Raw genomic sequence first — 19,705 nt, forward strand, 5'->3', positions numbered from 1 at the left:
TTTTTTTTTTTTTTTTTTGAAAAGGAGGCAAACCTCATACATTAACTTACTTCATACGTGTTACATGACTGACTATATTGACAATTGAGATTACAATCATGAAAACAGTTTCAAAATCTAAGTTATCACCTTCAAGACTTTGGACTCTCCACGGAGCAGATAATTCAACCATTACAACCAATTTCAAATTCAAAAACCAATTAAATGGGTAAAATGTCCATGTTCAGATTGTTAGAAACAAAACCAAATAATTCAAAATTATTGCACAAGGTAAGGATGTCCGGGTCAGAAAAAGATCCATCAATTTCTCAAGGTTTTTCTTTCCTATCCATATATCTCCCTTGTATCGGTAAAAAATTTATGTCTCTTTTTTCATCTTCCCACAAATCTTATGTTAATATAGCAGATAACGCAAAAAGATAACATGAAATCATTTTCTATTCATAATTACCGAGTATGAATAAATCAAATAGATAAACTGACGATCGTTACAAACATCTTCTCCAAGAAATTAAAAGAGACACTGGCATTACATTATTTGCTTGAAAGTATTATATGAAGCAATTATATTTCAGTTAGTGGTGGTCTGGTGATAGGACTCCGTAAGTATTGTTGGTGAAAACTTGATCCACTACTCATAAACATGGAAAGCAACCCACCAATGAATAGTGCTGACGTGCAGGAGATTTTAGGGCGATTTTTCTAGGTTTGAAATCTTCACAAATTTGTCATGGTGGGAGGGAATCCATCTCATTCTCTACCATTCTCGTCTGTTAATCCATCTAAAAATGGTGTATGTTCTTCAAAATCTCATGAGGCTATCTTTTATTCGGAATATTTTCCAATTCTTCAAAGGAATGGGGTCTCTTCATCTGCAAAGGGGATTTGGTGATTGGGAACTCATGTGCTAATCATCAAAACAACATTGTTTCAGCTAAGGACTGGGAATATCATTGAGATGGATATGTGGAACAATGATGGGTTGAGCCTGATATCCAGTTATCTAGAAAAACTGTTACTAGCTGATGTACTCTCAAGCAGACAATATTATATTATGCTAGAATATGCATAGAAATAGAGATTGAGTTTGCTTTCCCTACTATCATACCACTTCTGATAGATGGAAAAATATCTATGGAGCTACCCGTGGAATATAATTGGAAACCTCCATGATGCGGCAATTGTAAGGTCTTTGTTCATGCAACTAAGAATTGTGTTTGGAAAAAGAAGACTAGATGGACAACAAAAATATCTAGGAATATACATTTGGAACCAACTACAGGGGATGTAAATATGGACGAAGGAGGTAATGTTAGACCAGGTCAGGGTACAATCACTAGTTAAGTTAGATAATTTAATGGTCCAAATAATTTGTAAGATGGGGAGTGTAACACCCCGTGTTTTTAGCATGGGCATGCGCGAAGATGCGTCATGGAAATAGATGAAGCTTCATCTCAAGCTCCGTTGGGTGTTAAGAGGAACATTGGCGTAGATCCAATATGGCGCCAAGTAAGGCGCATTACGAGGATATATTGGCCAAGGGCCAATATAACACCAAGAGGGTACAAGTTGTAAGATGTATTGGCCAAGAGCCAATCTCGCACCAAAGGTGCTTAAGGCCAATTGGGTGGCTGGTCTATAACAAAGTAGCGCCACAATGGTGCGTTACGCGGGTCATTGACCTATGGCCAATACCGCAACATGCCAGAGAAGGCTAGCCTTGGCAATGTAAAACCATCACGACTGGACATTGGAGTGGCCCATGGGCCAAAGACGGAAATACATCCATTATATACCTTCACTGGATCTGGCTCAGGAAATGTTCTGCCATCATGGTCGGACATTGGAACTGGCCTGTGAGACAGAACTGATTGTACATCCTTCACGGCAGTACATTGCAGTTGTCCAGGGTGGTAATGTGCAACCATCACGACCTTGGGACTTAATGAATGATTTTTTCTCCCCTAATCTAAGTTGTAAAAACGTATTTAAAACATATATAGGGAGGGGTAATTGGTTGAAGGTGCATATACGGAACATGCACCAAGTAAGCTTCATAGCTTGCCGAAAGAGCATATTGAGCATGGGCATCACTATGCCATGCCGCAGACAAAATAATATGCATCACCTGGATGCATTTTGACGGAACGACCTACACTGACTAGGATATTATCATTATTGCTTAGCCACGGCTTTGCAAACGAGTTGGCTTAAGATTTTGTCCCTTCGACGATGAATTATGGTTAGTGCTTGGTCCCTTTAGAGTAAGGAAGTGTACGTAGGCAGTCGCAATGAGTTGCAGCATTTTCGGTCCAGGACTTTGTCGTTCATATCATCTAATTTAGAGATGATTGCGGCCTCCTGGCGTCTCATATCATCTGACTCGGCAGTTCGATGCAATAGACGATTGTGGCCAAAATTTATGAGTAAGTTGCATTTTATTCCTTCAATGCTCATACTTATTATCAAGGCGTTCGACTTAGGCATGTGCCAATGAAGCATTGGGCATGACCTCGAAAGTAAGCTACATCGATATGCAAGTTAGCGGAGCTTCAATAAGCCTAAGGAAAGTACGTCATGAGGCCTGCAAAGGATTATGCATAAGTGCAAGGTATGCCTTATGCCTAGACAATACTCGGAAGCCAGTGATGCATGCAAGGTGCATCAGTCATAGCTTTCATGGATTTAAACCCTTTGCAGAACAACGGACAGTTGGAACGGTGTGGTAGCTAAGTTAGCTGCATCATGCCCCACAAGCATGTTTGCAAGGGAAACCGAACGTGCATTAGCGTAGCTTTAAAGTCTGGTAAGTAGCATCATCATGACGCATCGGGGGAGTTATGGCCTGCGCCCCCAGGTGTGCCAGGAGAAATTTTCCAGTCCGCCACAGGGAGTGTGAGACAATTGCCGAGGGTCAAGATCAGCACAAGGACACAACTTTTGTTAGTGGAAAGGTTATGTCCACAAGAATCAATGGAGGTAACAACATTGAGGAGCATGTGGATCGAGGTAATGGAAGTCCAGACAATACCCATTTGGATGCATTGGATGTAACTGTTAGTCAGCATGTGAGAGTTGTTGAAATATCATCTACGGATGCAGGGAATGAGTTAACTGAACCATGTGTTACTGCAGTGGATATGAGTTCTAATGCGGGAAAGAAGGTTGTTTTAGTTTCATCTCCAGGTGAATGGACTGAAGTCCGAGCGAAGAAGAAAACCATCTGCAAGCAAGGATCTCCTAAAAAGAACCCCTTTATGGTGTACAGTGACTTAACAGCAGAAAGCAGGTTTCCTATTAATAGAACCAAGGAGTCTGCAATAAAGAAGACTAATGTATCAAGTGCATCATTAATGGTAGGAATTAGGGAAAATGGGGTAATCGCCATTCCTTCTAACTGAATAGGGATAGAGCATTAACAATGGAATCTAGTCCCTCTAATTTGAATGGAAATAGTTATTTAGTAAAGAGCATGGTAGAAAGAGTTACAGTTGAAGAATACTCTGAGGATGAAGATTTTCTGATAGTGATTCTGCAAAAAGAACCAGTTACCTTTCTCGCGAAGAAAAGCCCTTAAAAGGACTCGGAGACAACTTGTAAGACTGAAAATGGAGAGTCTGGATCAGAATTGTAACGAAATATTGGGAAGAGGTCTTAGAACCCAAACTAAAAAGTCTTAATAAGTAGGTCTTTTTATTTTTTATTATTTTTTTATTTTTTTATGGTTGTTGCTTGTCAGCTTGTCTTGCTGTAGACTTCTTAGTCTCACAACTGTGTACCGCTTAGGCGCCTCTCATCTTGTTTCATTTTTCCTTTTTAATAAAAAGTTACCCTTTTAAGTCAAATAAATAAATAAAATGAAATTGAGTCTCGTGTTTTCAATTATAGATGGTAAAACATGTACTTAGCGAAAACCCGCTTCCCTTCGCATAAAAAAACATATCATTGGGGAGTTTACATCAAAGGGATTTGGTTGGATCTTAAAATGCTAAATTAAAAACGTTACATTCTAATTCCGCTGATCTATATTGTTTAGCCGCCTCCTAATTATATAAAATTATAAATTACGTAAAATGGGTTATTTGTCCAAATATTTTTAAAACATGGTTCTAATGGACGAGTAAAAATTAATATGGGTGAAATGGACACCAAAAAAATAGCAAAGATGAATTGGGTTTATCCTGGCTTAAACTTAAAAAATAGCGAGGATAAAACTGGCTGCATCCTGATGTAAATTAAAAATAAGAAAAAGTATTTGAAAATGGGAAGGATGAAACTGTTTAAATCCTGGCTATTTTTACATTTTTGTCCATTTAAACAGTATCAAAATCTAAATGTCATTTTTACCCAGAAATTATTGATTTTGGTCTTTTTAACCAATTTTGTGTATCAATTATGGATTTAGTTCATACTAAAGCGGGTGTAAGCATCATCGATTACAATTTTGATGATTACAACTTAGATGCAATGTATATACGCTCACAGAGTATTTAACTATTCCATCCTTTTGTCTATAGTGTTTAGCAAGTTCAAGAAAAAACACTAATTTGTCATCAATCGGACATTAACAAGTTTGATACGTGCGTTTCATATTACAAATCTTCAACGATGTGTCACGAATCAAAATACGTCGATCGACAATCAAGGGATAGCCATTGATTTGGTCGCCCTGGATTGAAAGAAATGAAATTTGTTTTGAATCCGGATTTGTAAATGTCATTGACCAACATCAAATCGAACAAAAGTCGCGTAATCATTTTTTTTATACATGGTTAAAATTTTCAAGCAATCAAGCCTGTCTTGAACTATGAACAAAGTCTGAACTGTAAATGCTTAAATTTTGCAGAATTGACTAATTTTAGCAGCACTTTTTGGATTCTAGGACTTCAGATATCACCTTTGTAATTAAAATTGGAGGCATAAAAGCCTTTCTCTTTTTTTCCCCTCAGTGAAAAAGGGAAAATCTGTTTCAGTAGTGTATAGCTAACATGTCATGGAGGTGCATATGTGGGTTGCAGCGTACTACCTAATTTAAGTTATTTAACAGATGAATGCGTTGGTTGATGAAAACTAGCTGAAGTTTCATCTCAGCATGGGTTGGTTAGAGGGGTGATAGATGTAAGAGAAAGTAGATTGACCAAAAGGGTCAGTCTAGAGTCGACCTAGACCACTTGAAGAACTACATTGAGCCTTTACTGTTTTTAGTAGCCTTTACTGATTTGAAACATACCAAAAGTTAATACCTATGTAAGAAGTAGAACACAAGAAACAAACAAAACGATCCATATAAAAGAAGAACAAAAAGGCCTTTCGAAGATGAGAAAAGGGATGACAAGAGGAAACATAAAACACCGGTTTTATTAACTTCAATAGAAAATCATACGCATTAATCCTAATTATTTTCGGGGCTTGCCTGATCATCTAATAATATATATGAATGTGCGGACTATTACTAATAGTTGTAAACTATTAAAATTTACATGTCCCATTCTCCTATTCCAATACCAAGAATTTTCATCAATAGTAGAGTTGTAACATCTCTCTATTTGATGTTGAATTTGTAATGGAAACAGTCTATTCTTAGTCATTTGCACTCTAGAAATCAACCCTTTTCTTTTATCCCTAATTGTGCAAACTCCATTGTAAATGTTCGTAGAGAACCCTTTTTCTGAAAGTTGACCCATACATAAAAGATTTTGATGCAGATTTGGCACATATAATACATCCATTATGTAAGATTGTGTACCATTCTTGAGTCTTATTCCTATCATTCCTTTCCCTATAGCTGGAACTGTTGAGTTATTTTCAAATTTTACAATCGATCTCACAGACTCATCAAGATTCACAAATAAGTCTTTCTTCCCAGTCATACGATTACTGCAACCTGTGACCAAGTACCATTGTTCTTGTGGTTGTTCATCTGTTGAATAACAAGCTAACAAGAGAGTTTCTTGTTATTCATCTAGTTCTTCTGCAATATTTGCTTTATTATCCTGATTCCCAGCTCGATATCCTCCATCTTTGTTGTTGTGAACTACAGTTTTGTTGTTGTATGCTCCACCATTATTATTGTAACCTCCATCTTTGTTGTTGTAACTTCCATTATTGTTGTTATAGTTTCCTATATTGTTGTTGTATCCTCCAGCTCTGTTGTTGTAATTTCCACCATTATTGTTGTATCCTCCAGTTTTATTGCTGTTGTAATAAACATCTTTCCGTGGTTCAGGACATTCACTTTGAAAGTGACCAATTTGTTAACAATTATAGCAGCGGACTTTAGATCTATCAACAAATTTTCTTCCTTTATTATCTTGAAATCTTCTTGAATTTGCTTCATTGTTCCAGTTTATCTGACTTTGTAAAGCTTCCTCAACTGGTTTCACAGCTGTCTTCTCTAATATTCTTTGCTTATAAGCTTGCAAAGAACCTAACACATCATCAATGCTCAAATCAGATATTGTGTTACACTCTTCAATTGCTGTAACTTTGGATTAAAATTTTTCTGGCAAACTACGCAATATTCTCTCTATAATTGCAGTGTCTTTTTATAGTATCTCCATTAGCCTTCATCTCATTAACAAGACTTAATGCTCTTGAGAAAAAAATATGCTATCAACTCAGTTGAGTCCATATGTAACAACTCAAACTTTCTTTTTAGGGTTTGTAATCTTACTTTCTTCACCTTATCAGAACCTTTGTAATAGCTTGTTAAAGAGTCCCATGCTTTCTTAACTTCTTTGATATATACAACCCTATTCATGATAGATTCATGAATTCCTTGATGAAGGATATAAATAGCTTTCGAATTCTTTTTCCTATTTTCTGTTAAAGTAGTTTGCTCACCTGTAGTAAATTCATCTCCTGCTGCTGGTTCTACATACCCTGTATTAATGATATCCCATACCTCTTGATATGAGAATATATTTTCCATCTGTATTCTCCAATACTCGAATTTTTTTCCTTCAAAAACTGGAACCTTGATTGAATTCTACCAGATGTTGATATCTGATATACAAAGACTTATGAAAGAAACGTATCAAGAGAGAGTTCTAAACAACTCATACGATTAACAATTCTGGTGTACATTGTTCCATGGCTTTACAACCTATTTATACTGCCCAATAGCACCGAGAGTTCTAAATAAAGAAAAACTTAAACATATCTAAACAAACTTAAACTCTTAAATAAAGAAAACTTATAGAACAAACTCAACTTGAAATGCACGTATTTCCTAAACAGAATAACTTCTAGAATCTTCAAAAACTTAACTGTCAAGCATCAACGTAGGGCTTCAAATTATAATCTTAGACTGACTTATTTTTAAAACCTGTGTGCATATAATCTTCACACTACTTCTGTGCATACAATTTTCGCATCTGATTCAAATCATAGTATTGGTTAGACATGATTTCTAACAGTGTTGTTTAATTACACTATGGATGGTAGAATATTACTTGGCCAAAAACCGCTCCCCTCCAAATAAAAACACATATCATCAGTTGGGCAGTTTACATCAAAGGGATTTGGTCGGATCTTAAAATGCTAAATTAAAACTTTAAATTCTAATGCGGCTGATCTATACTGTTTAGCCGCCTCCTAATTACATAAGATTATCAATTATGGATTTAGTTCATACTAAAGCGGGTGTATGCCACAAGGTCTTCGATGACAATTTTGATGATTAGAACTTAGATGCAATGTATATACGCTCACATAGTATTTAACTATTGCAATGTTTTGTCACCTTTGTAGTTTGTAATTAAACTTGTTATAGAAGCCTTTCTCTTTCTTTCCCCCCTCGGTGAGCAAGCGAAAATCTATTTTGGTAGTTTATATAGCTAACATGTCAATGAATATGTAATGGAGGTGCATATATGATTCTGGTTGCAGCGTACTACCTAATTTAAGTTATTTAACAGATGTATGCATTGGTTAATGAAAACTAGCTGAAGTTCCATCTCACCATGAAAGTTGATTGACCAAAACTACTAAAGGGTCAGCCTAGAGTTCTAGACCACTTTAAGAACTACATCGAGCCTTTACAGTTTTTAGTAGCCTTTACTGATTTGAACTTTAAAGATTTAAAACATATCAAAAGTTGATAACTACTGTAAGCAAGAAGTAGAACACAGAGAAACAAACAAGACGATCCACAAAAGAAGAACAAAAAGGCCTTTCGAAGACGAGAAAAGGGATGACAAGAAGAGACATAAAACACCGATTTTATTGACATCAACAGAAAATCATACACATTAATCCTAATTATTTTCGGTGCTTCTTGATCATCTAATACCCACATATATGAATGTACAGACTGTTACTAATAATTGTATATTTGACTTGACTAATACTTGTTTAACATTTGCACATGTCGCTTAGTTAGTTAGAATAGAGATGTTTTATAAATAGGTATGGCAATTAGACATAATTCACAGCAAGCACTAAAACCAAATAGATTCACTATTGAATTAGTTCATCACTTCTCAAGTCTTATTGATCATGGCTTACTCTTCTTCATCTTCTTCTTGGCCATTCTTTTTCTTTCTTCTAGTATCATCGCTGTGCATGTTTGGCATGAACATTAGTACAACAACTGCTCAGTTATCTCCAAGTTTCTATTCGAGCAGTTGCCCTAATGTTCTCTTTACCATCCAAAATGCAGTACTGACTGCAATTTCAAATGAACCCAGAATGGGAGCTTCTTTATTGCGTCTACATTTTCATGACTGTTACGTTAATGCAAGTCTCATATCTCCATCTCTTAATATTTAAATTTCCAAACGTAATTTCCATAAGATGGTGATGCATTTTAGGCTTTTTAGCTAGTTAGCTCAAGTATGTGCATGTTCCCTTCATGTACTGAATTTCGAAACACCCAGCAAAAGCTGAGATTTTTTGCACGTATGGTGCCTTAATAGAATATATCTGACACAATTATTGCGTATGTGTAAAACTACAGGGCTGTGATGCATCTATTCTATTGGATGACACATCGAGTTTCACAGGAGAAAAGACAGCATTTCCGAATGCAAATTCAGTGAGCGGGTATGATATTATTGACACCATAAAAGCTCAAGTGGAGGCACTCTGCCCTAAAATTGTTTCTTGTGCTGACATCCTTGCTGTTGCAGCTCGTGATTCTGTTGCCGCTGTAAGACAATCTTTCATTACATAACTCACCCTCCTTTCTCCTGATTAATCTCTAGACATTAGTTACAAAATACAGCCATTTTACGTTTTTTTCTGTTCCAGTTGGGTGGGCGTCCATGGATTGTACAATTAGGAAGAAGAGATGCCAAGACTGCGAGTAAGAATGATGCAAATACCAACCTACCTCCTGCTACTCTTAGTCTCAGCGGTTTGATTACTTCCTTCTCCAACAAAGGTTTTACTACCAAAGAAATGGTTATTCTCTCTGGTAAGTTAATTTGTCACTAACTACAACAACAAAAAACTTGGTTATATATGCCTCTCAAGGAACAATTCAGATAAGGTTGATCATGTGCCATTAAGGCTACATAAATGGTTGTCCTCGTACAAGATAAATTTACGCCCTTTCTTATATATAACCAACCAGAAAAAGGATCCACAAAGCTTATGTGGTTCACTAAAGAGACATCCTTAATTGCGTTCGTGACTTCACCACGAGCTTAGCAACACCTTGACATTGGATATCACGAGATCCCCGTTTGAGCTTAAATTCTATCCATACAAACTCGTCCATATTATTGTTGCTGGAGTAGCTTTTCGAGTTATAAAATCGTTCGGTATCTATATAACGACTTCAGTCCAAGAGGTAACAGGGATACATATACTTTAAGAAGTTGCAGACTTCATCCCTAATTCACCAAATGATTCCCCAAAATCCATCTCTCCTTTGTTACTCTGAACCTACATACTGTGATAGTGTGATCTGAATTCTATATCGTGAGTCGTGACGTAAATATCAGCTATTCCGATGAAACATCAGGAGTGACCCAAAAGTAGTTGATCAAGTGGCCCCTAATTTGCTTCTTGACCGCACCTATGTTAAATATGCATCAATGCATATGATACCCAGAATGTGTCTCCTGACCAAAACCCAATACTCAGTCGCCCAGATATGCATTAGAGACTTGGAGCGTTTACTTTGGAATAACATCCTGACCCGACAAATCTGCTATCGTTTGGAAAAAAAAAATTTCGCAGCTAATCAAATAGTAAGAGAAGGTGAAATTGGAGATCAGTTTGACGGGAACTCTATCTGCAACAATTTGCGGACGACAACTAACCAGATAATTGTGGAAGGCAAAGATCTTCCAAAGAATAAACATGGCCTCCATTTTCTTCACGGCCGACAATCCCAAATGGAAACGTAGTTAAGTAGTAAATAAATACGGCGGATTTGTATGACTAATTGCTAGTACAATTTTATTTAACTACGCTGGGAAACATCAAATGTGGATCAGGTGCATGTATCAGAAGGCCGGCTGTTTGTCCTATATTTAGAGGGACCTTAAGGGAAAATATTTTATAGCGTTTTTTAAGCATTCGCGATTTTCCTTAACGGTTTTTTCGGAGTTGCCAAGCTCAAGTTGAGCATCTACTACATATGCTAGTAGTAGGTGTATTAGGGTGTTTTATCCTGGAGATATCCGTCATGTGAGGGCTATAGCATCACTCTTGAGTGTAGCCGGGCGCTAATGTCTTAAGGACAGCGTGTTGAACACGTGACTCACTCTATTTTCCAAAGTTTTTCCTTGTTGCTGTTGCGGAGATACGGGGAGCTTGTTCGTTTCGTCAAAGCAATCACTTCCATTATAAAGGAGCTAAGTATCAATAACTTTTGCTTATTTGATTTTTCTTTGTTTTTGATTATTGCACCCAACATTTTAAGACATTAATATTTGTAATAATCGAAAACGATTGATTGGTTTGTGAATCATGGATGTTAATTGTGGAGTGAAAAACAAAAACGAATTTCTGGTCAGCTGTAGAGTTTCAATTTTATCTTTTAATATAGAAGGAATTTCGATGAACCCTTTTGACACAACGTAGTAGACATCCTGATAGTTACGCGCGTAAAATTTCAGAATTTTTGGAGTTGTACAAGTATTTGTTTGATATTTTACAAAACAGAAAAACGTTTCTGAAAAATTCTGACGAGCAGAAAATTGTTGTTAACTAAATTAATTTTTGTGGGGGTAACCATGAGTTTTTTGAAACGCTGATTCAAACGAAGTTTGTATATATATTCAAAACTCATATTTTACTTTCTGATTTGGAATTGTGATTTGTTAATAAAGGTGTCATCTCCGAGGGACATGGCTAATAGCCGCATGTGGTGGGAAACAAATCTTCCAAAGATGGCAAAGGTGAGAACATCGAACGCAACTATAAGCATGGTCTTCATGATAAAGGTATATTTCGTAAACCTGAATCCAGAATTACTTTAGTTAAGGGTGAGTGTTATGTTTGTAAAATTCCTGGCCACGCGGCAGTAAATTGTAGACAACATAAAACCTTAATAAGTAGAAAGTTAATGCTAATTTAGTTGAAACAAACTAGAACGAGTTTGGTGGCGTGATGTCGGAAGTTATTTTAATAACCAATGTGAGAGACCAGTAGGTGGACTCTGGAGCCACCAAGAATGTTTGTTGAAACAGAGACCTGTTCACCTCCTATCATAGGATAGGGGATGTCGAGAAACTCTTATTGAGTAAATCATATGCAATAGAGGTTGCATAAAAGGAAAAGGTCGAGCAGAAGCTCATATCTGTAATATTCTCACATTGAATGAAGTTTTCATGTTCCGAGCATATGAGAAAATCTTGTATCTTGTTCTGTTGTAGATGGAAAAATATTTAAGATCTTAATTGAATCTGGAAAACTTGTTGTAACTAGGCAGTGATTTTTTAAGCAAGAGTTATAGGACTTTGGGTCTATATAAGCTTAACGGAAAAACTGATGATGTGAACGTAATTGATTCTTGTGATATCTTTGTGTGATTGATTGTTTTACGTGGTATACTTGGAACCGTAAACTTATAAGTCAATGCTTAACTGGCTAGCATAGGCTTCGTACCCAAATTTAGTTTGGATTTTGAACACAAAAGTGAAATCTGTGAAGAATCAAAATATGCTATAAAATATTTTAGCACAAATGTTCAGAGTAATTATAAGCCTTTAAAATTAATTCAGTTAGGCCTAGTTGACATGAGTTCAACCCAAAATCACTGTGGTAAAAGATGGTTATAACTTCCGTAGATGATTGTACGAGGTACTATCTTGTATACTTGCTTAGGATAAGGATGACGCCTTAGAAGCCTTAAGATGTATAAACTTGAAGTTGGAAACCAATTAGAAGCCTTGAACATAACAACCGTATCCTTAAGGACATGATAATTTCCATGTTGATTAGTTCAGGATTACCTGCGGCCTTGTGGGGGGAGGCAGTCCTCTTAACTAGTATATCCTGAATAAAGTACCCTTTTAAGAATCAGATGAAACTCCATATGGTTTATGGAACGGTAGATGACCTTTTTATGAATGTGTCAAAGTGTGGGGGCGTTTGACTAAGATTGTAATTCCTCTTCCTAAAAGAACTAGATTGAAACCAAAAATGTTGATTGTGTTTTCGTATAGGGTATATTGAGTATACTTCTACAAATAGATTTTTGGTTGTGTGTTCTGATTTTTTCTGACATTGGTGTGAATATTATTACGGAATCTAGGGATGCTGAGTTCTTTGAACATGTTTATTCTAAACTTGTACCTCATTAGAGATGTGTTGTTGATCCCCTAGATTTATTTTCAAATAGTCAGAACTTATTTTAAAGGAAGATGAAGTTGATGTTGAGCCTATGAGAAGTAAAATAATTAGACTTGAGACTTCTTATGAAACAGACTTCATAACATGCCTAGCTTAGTCCGAGCCACAGACTTGTAAAGAAGCCTTGATATCTACTGAAACCCCATTCTGGTAAGAAGCTTCATTTAGTGAAATGGACTCAGTCCGTTGGAACCAGACTTGGGAGCTTGCTAGTTTACCTCCAGGTTGTAAGACCATGGGATGTAAATGAGTCTTTAAGAGGAAACGATAGGTAGATGAAACTGTGGAAAAATATTAAGCTAAGTTGGTAGCTAAAGGCTATAAACTAAAAGAAGGTGTAGATTTCCTTGATTCTAATTCAATTGTGACGGAAATTACTTCCGTTGAGATACTAATTGTTATTTCTGCCATAAAGAACGTAGAGATACATCAGATGGATGTTAAGACAGCTTTTTCTAAAACCGTGAATTAGGTAAAGAAATTTACATAGATCAACCTGAAGACTTTGTAGTGAAAGGTTGTGAATACAAAGTTTGTAATTTGAAAAATCTTTGTATGGTTTTCAAATAAGCACGTAAACAGTGACATGGAAAATTTAATCATGTGATAATGGATAGTGGATTTAAATTAATGAATCTGAAAAGTATGTTTACAAGTAACTTGTTAAGGATGTCTGTGTAATTGTATGCTTGTATGTTGATGATATGCTTGATACAAACATAGATGTGATCAATTCCACTAAAAACATGCACTGAATGAGAACATTGACTTGAAAGACTTGGGCCCTTTTGATGTAATCTTAGGGATGAGGATTAGAAGATAATCAAACATTTATAAGTCTTAGTCGTTCTCATTATGTTGAGTTGTGCTTAAGAGATACAATCAGTCTGATTGTAAACCTGCTTGTACTTCGTACGATTATTCTTGTAGTCTCAAGAAAAATAAGGGTAGTGGAGTATCTTAACTTGAATACTCAAAAGTTATAGGATGTCTGATGAATTTAATGAACTGTAAGAGTCCAGACATTGCCTATATTATGAGTAAGTTAAGTGGATATAATTGTAGTCCAGAGCAAGAGAATTCAGATGCACTGAGTAGAGTGTTATGGTACCTAAAATACTCTTTTGATTTATGAAAGGTATCTTGTTGTCCTTGGGACTTTATGATGCAAACTGGATAGTTGACTCAGAGGAGTCTAAGTCTACGAGTGGATATGGTTTCACTCTAACATGTGGGTTTGTTGTTGGAAGAGTTCCAAACAAACATATCGCTCAATTCATTATGGAATCTGAGAGTATTGCGTTAGATAAAGCATGAGAGGGGGCCGAGTGCCTAAGATGATTTTTAGAAGACATTCCTCTTTGGCATAGGCCTGTGCCAGCTATATCTATACATTGTGTTATCCAAGCTATAATAGTTAAATCTAAGAAATAACTAATCTCAATCGGCGTTATTTCCATTGATTGGATAAAGTCCAAGGAGAATATCGCGCAATCTTTGACGAAAGGTTTGTACAAAGAGATAGTTAAAAATGCATCGAGGGGGTTGGGGCTTAAGCTCATATATTAAACTTGTCATGAAGGATACTCAATCTTGCTAACTGGAGATCCCATGATCAAGGTTTCGAATGAGACAACTAATTTGTGGTGGGTAAAGGTAAACACTATCATAGATTTTCATTCTCTGTCCCTTCCCTATGGTGTAGACGTGATAGTGTGACTGCATGTGGAGGATGACTTTTTAATAAGTCTTAATGAGTTCTATAGTTTCAATTTTAGATTGAAGTGGGGTGTAGCAGTAACACTCTTTATGGAAACTCACCTATCTGAATGAGGAAGTGGGTCGCTTCCTGTGAGAATATGAGCTGATTCTCTAGAGCATTCTGAGAAACAGGATACGTCCAGGGCCAAAACGGACAAAACGGCACGAGCTTGGCAGCAATCTTGGAGATATCACCCGTGGTTGTTATCACGAATTACATCAAATGCTAGCATTTCAAGACATAGTTCACTGTCTCTAGCAAGTAATTCTGGTAATATCTCACTAAGCAAAGGTTCAAGACCTCATGGACACCTCTGCCTAAAATGGTATTTCCTACGTTTTTTATGTGATTTTCATTTTGATGGTTTTGGTATTACTGGAACTTAGGACCTAAAGGTCACTAAGGGTTCACTAGTTCATGCTTTTTCACTTTGGTGAAAGATACCTATAGTCTCACCATGTGAGAATTAAAGATGAAAGCTCTCAATACTATTATGATTTATGCAATACATAGTATGACCCTGGGGTCAACACACTTTTGTGTGAGGGAGAGGACGTAGAAATGACTAGTATGATTTCAACACTTGCACGATCAGTCTGTTTGGATCGTGAGGTTGGGATGTTTATTTACCAAGATCTATCTGTGTTTTCATGTTTTATTGAGTTTTCATTCATGTGGGGGATTGTTGGAAAACGATTAATAAAAAAATAATTTTTTAAAATTTTAATAAAAAATTATAATTTATTGTTTTATTTTGTGAATGAAACTTTTTAGTCCCACATCGTGGAGTTTCCAATTTTTAGTAGTTTTAAGAAACTATATAAAGCTTTTAGTCCCACATCGGGGAGTTTTTCTTCTTAAGTTGTATTTGTCAATTATATAAAGAAATTCACTACTTTTGTAAAATCTATGGAAAAGGGGTTGCTCTGTATTTTAGAGGGACCCTAAGGGAAAATATTTTATAGCGTTTTTTAAGCATTCGCGATTTTCCTTAACGGTTTTTTCGGAGTTGCCAAGCTCAAGTTGAGCATCTACTACATATGCTAGTAGTAGGTGTATTAGGGTGTTTTATCCTGGAGATATCCGTCCTGTGAGGGCTATAGCATCACTCTTGAGTGTAGTCGGGCGCTAATGTCTTAAGGACAGCGTGTTGAACACGTGACTCACTCTATTTTCCAAAGTTTTTCCTTGTTGCTGTTGCGGAGATACGGGGAGCTTGTTCGTTTCGTCAAAACAATCACTTCCATTATAAAGGAGCTAAGTATCAATAACTTTTGCTTATTTGATTTTTCTTTGTTTTTGATTATTGCACCCAACAACAAACTCGTCCATATTATTGTTGCTGGAGTAGCTTTTCGAGTTATAAAATCGTTCGGTATCTATATAACGACTTCAGTCCAAGAGGTAACAGGGATACATATACTTTAAGAAGTTGCAGACTTCATCCCTAATTCACCAAGTGATTCCCCAAAATCCATCTCTCCTTTGTTACTCTGAACCTACATACTGTGATAGTGTGATCTGAATTCTATATCGTGAGTCGTGACGTAAATATCAGCTATTCCGATAAAACATCAGGAGTGACCCAAAAGTAGTTGATCAAGTGGCCCCTAATTTGCTTCTTGACCGCACCTATCTTAAATATGCATCAATGCATATGTTACCCAGAATGTGTCTCCTGACCAAAACCCAATACACAGTCGCCCAGATATGCATTAGAGACTTGGAGCGTTTACTTTGGAATAACATCCTGACCCGACAAATCTGCTATCGTTTGGAATTTTTTTTTTTCGCAGCTAATCAAATAGTAAGAGAAGGTGAAATTGGAGATCAGTTTGACGGGAACTCTATCTGCAACAATTTGCGGACGACAACTAACCAGATAATTGTGGAAGGCAAAGATCTTCCAAAGAATAAACATGGCCTCCATTTTCTTCACGGCTGACAATCCCAAATGGAAACTTAGTTAAGTAGTAAATAAATACGGCGGATTTGTATGACTAATTGCTAGTACAATTTTATTTAACTACGCTGGGAAACATCAAATGTGGATCAGGTGCATGTATCAGAAGGCCGGCTGTTTGTCCTATATGACTCCTATAGCGTTTATTTCAGCGTTTCGACGAAAAACATTCGGTGTTTATAATTTTGTCATGTACTGACAGTTTGTGAAAAAACGTCAAAAGGTAGTGATTCTAGGGAATTGTGAGAAGTCAAAGGGCCAAGCAATATATTTGATTAACTAACGAGGGCTATACGCAGTATCTGAAATTAATTACTTATGTTTGAAAAACTTCACCGGACAGTTAGACGAAAACGTATCCATCACCAAAAAGCTGTAAATGTCACATAAAAGAACATCGAGTGTAAACATAGCAGACATAGTATGGGTAGGATGGCGTGTAGGATCACAACATACTTAGGTAGTTCAATCATATGCATGACTAGGAAAATGTACGCGGTAAAACAATTGCATGAAGCCTATTGCCACTTTAAGAGACAAACAAGCCAGATATTCTAATAAGTTGTTATGATTATGATATACGTTGCTTCGGTTATAAAGTAAAATGTTGAGGATTTTCACCAACCAACAACGGCTTCTTTTGATTACACTTTAAGAAACACATTTGAAGTACACCTTTTTAGCCTTTTGGTAAGTTTCACTGACATATTAGGACTTAAACAGTTAGACTTAGTTCCTTTAAATTCATGTTGAAGAAAAAAGGTAAGTTTCAGAGTACGTAAAATAGAGAAATCATTGCTTAAGTGAGAAAGAGCTAGAGATGGAGGCGAGATGAGACATAGGACACCGATATTTTTGACTTCCGCGAATTCCATGCATATATGGCCAAGATGTACACGGTCATCAGACGTATATAGGCTTACCTGCTCTCGTATGAAATGCGATTTGCTGATTAAACAAATTAAACTACATAATTTGACTTTGATTATACTTATATATTTAAATACTACAACTTATTTGAAAGTAGCTGTGGCATTGCTGAAGTTCTATAAATAAGAATCAATTAGGCATAAGCTAATACATCAAATTACTAGTTCTTCTATATTCATTCAGATAGAATTAATAACCAGCTAATTCATCATCTCTCAAGTCTTTTCAATCATGGCTTCTTACTCTTCATATTCTTCTTGGCCATTCTTTTTCTTTGTTCTAGTATCATCATTGTGCATGTTTGGCATGAATATTAGCATAACATCTGCACAGTTATCTTCCACTTTTTATGCGACTAGTTGCCCTAACCTCCTCCCTACCATCCAAGCTGCAGTAGTAAATGCAGTTTCAAACGAGGCCAGAATGGGAGCTTCTCTATTGCGTCTTCATTTTCATGACTGCTTTGTTAATGCAAGTGAACGATGAATACTAGTAATTTCAATAGCTAGTTAGCATCTGCTTACATATATATGGTACTAATTGCATAAACTCGTAATTGTTGCTTGAATCTGATTACAGGGTTGTGATGCTTCCATTCTGTTGGATGATACATCAAGCTTCACTGGAGAAAAGACAGCAGGACCAAATGCAAATTCTGTGAGAGGGTTTAATGTCATTGACACCATAAAAACTCAAGTTGAGGCAATCTGCCCTAAAACTGTTTCTTGCGCTGACATTCTTGCCGTTGCAGCTCGAGATTCTGTTGCTGCCGTAAGCCATTTATATTTATTATTAATCATTTGTCTCTTTTTATTTTGACTTAGATATTTGTAATTTTCATTTAAATAACTACATAAGCATGCAAGAGTGTATGTAAGATAACTAAGTAATTCAGAATATGTACTTGTTTTCAGTTGGGTGGGCGTCCATGGGTTGTACAATTAGGAAGAAGAGATGCTAAAACTGCAAGTATGAGTGATGCTAATAGCAACCTCCCCGCTGCCACACTTGGTCTTAGTGGCTTGATTACTTCCTTCTCCACCAAAGGTTTTACTACCAAAGAAATGGTGATTCTCTCTGGTAAGTGCGTAAAACTACAGCAACAATTTTTTTTTCTTTTTTTTTATATATATGTCGCTCAAAGAGCCGTTTAAGATGAGGCCGATTCAAACAGTTCGCATGATTATATTCTAATTTTCTATAACAACAATGTCAACACCATTATTAGCTGATTTGGCATGCACGAGATTATATATAAACTGACCATTACGTACTCTTACTAATTTTCTTTTCCTTTATTTTCATTTTTCTTGAATTCTTTTTTTTGTTTTTTTTGAAATTTTTTATTATTCTTTATTAGGATCTCACTCTATTGGTCAAGCTAGATGCACAACTTTTCGAAGTCGAATCCACAAAGAAACGAACATAGATGCACCTTTCGCTACATCTTTGAAGAGTAGTTGTCCAACATCAGGAAATGATAATAATCTTTCCCCACTCGACGCAACCCCAATAATTTTCGATAACACTTATTACAAGAATCTAGTTAGCAAGAAAGGACTTCTTCATTCGGATCAAGAACTTTTCAATGGTGGATCTACAGATGCTCAAGTGACAACTTACAGCAATGACAACCCGACATTCTTGACTGATTTTGCTGTTGCCATGGTAAAGATGGGAAATCTTAGCCCTTTAACGGGTAGCAATGGCGAAATCAGAACTAATTGCAGGAAACTCAATTAAATATGGTTTTAGTTTTGATAATTATGTATCCGGTTATCATCAAAATAAAGAGCAATTGTATTATGTTCGTCTCATGTATAATGAGACATAGATAATATGAGATAATTTTGTGTTTAAGTAGTATAGCGAACTTTAATAGCTTTTGGGGGACTGCAAAAAAAAAGACATGAGTTATTTTGTTTTTGGTACCAGGTTTTGTTCAGCTTTAAAGTTTAGTTTAACATTTGTCCAACTTAGTGTTTGCTATTTGGAATTGACATCAACGTGCGTCGACATGTTAAATCTTGGTTTCTGTTTAGTAACTAATTATTAAAAAAAATTACTTCATGTCCTTGGAGAAAAAAGTTATGTTATAACAGAATGCACGTGCATTGCACAACAAATACTACATGTGAACCATTCTTCTTCCTGGCTCAAGATATGCTCTTATCTCAATCTCCATTATCAACATCAATTTGAAACAAATCTCTTGTATTTATTTTACAGATCAATCAATA

At 36.1% G+C, this 19,705-nt stretch overlaps 2 protein-coding genes across 2 annotated transcripts; both read left to right on the plus strand.

Moving 5' to 3' along the window:
• Nucleotides 1-8,451: 8,451 nt before the first annotated feature.
• LOC113324162 (cationic peroxidase 1-like) lies at nucleotides 8,452-16,517 on the plus strand. Its single transcript, XM_026572489.1, has 4 exons — nucleotides 8,452-8,739; nucleotides 8,960-9,151; nucleotides 9,253-9,418; nucleotides 16,369-16,517. Exons 1-4 carry the CDS (start codon nucleotides 8,500-8,502, stop codon nucleotides 16,515-16,517), a joined length of 747 nt encoding a protein of 248 aa, XP_026428274.1. The 5' UTR covers nucleotides 8,452-8,499.
• A 1,116-nt stretch (nucleotides 16,518-17,633) lies between these two features.
• On the plus strand, nucleotides 17,634-19,325 carry LOC113322421 (cationic peroxidase 1-like). Its single transcript, XM_026570502.1, has 4 exons — nucleotides 17,634-17,936; nucleotides 18,045-18,236; nucleotides 18,380-18,545; nucleotides 18,826-19,325. The coding sequence occupies exons 1-4, from the start codon at nucleotides 17,697-17,699 to the stop codon at nucleotides 19,206-19,208; spliced, it is 981 nt and encodes a 326-aa protein (XP_026426287.1). The 5' UTR covers nucleotides 17,634-17,696; the 3' UTR covers nucleotides 19,209-19,325.
• Nucleotides 19,326-19,705: the final 380 nt, after the last annotated feature.

Source organism: Papaver somniferum, chromosome 11 (assembly GCF_003573695.1).
Source record: "Papaver somniferum cultivar HN1 chromosome 11, ASM357369v1, whole genome shotgun sequence".
NCBI lineage: Eukaryota > Viridiplantae > Streptophyta > Magnoliopsida > Ranunculales > Papaveraceae > Papaver > Papaver somniferum.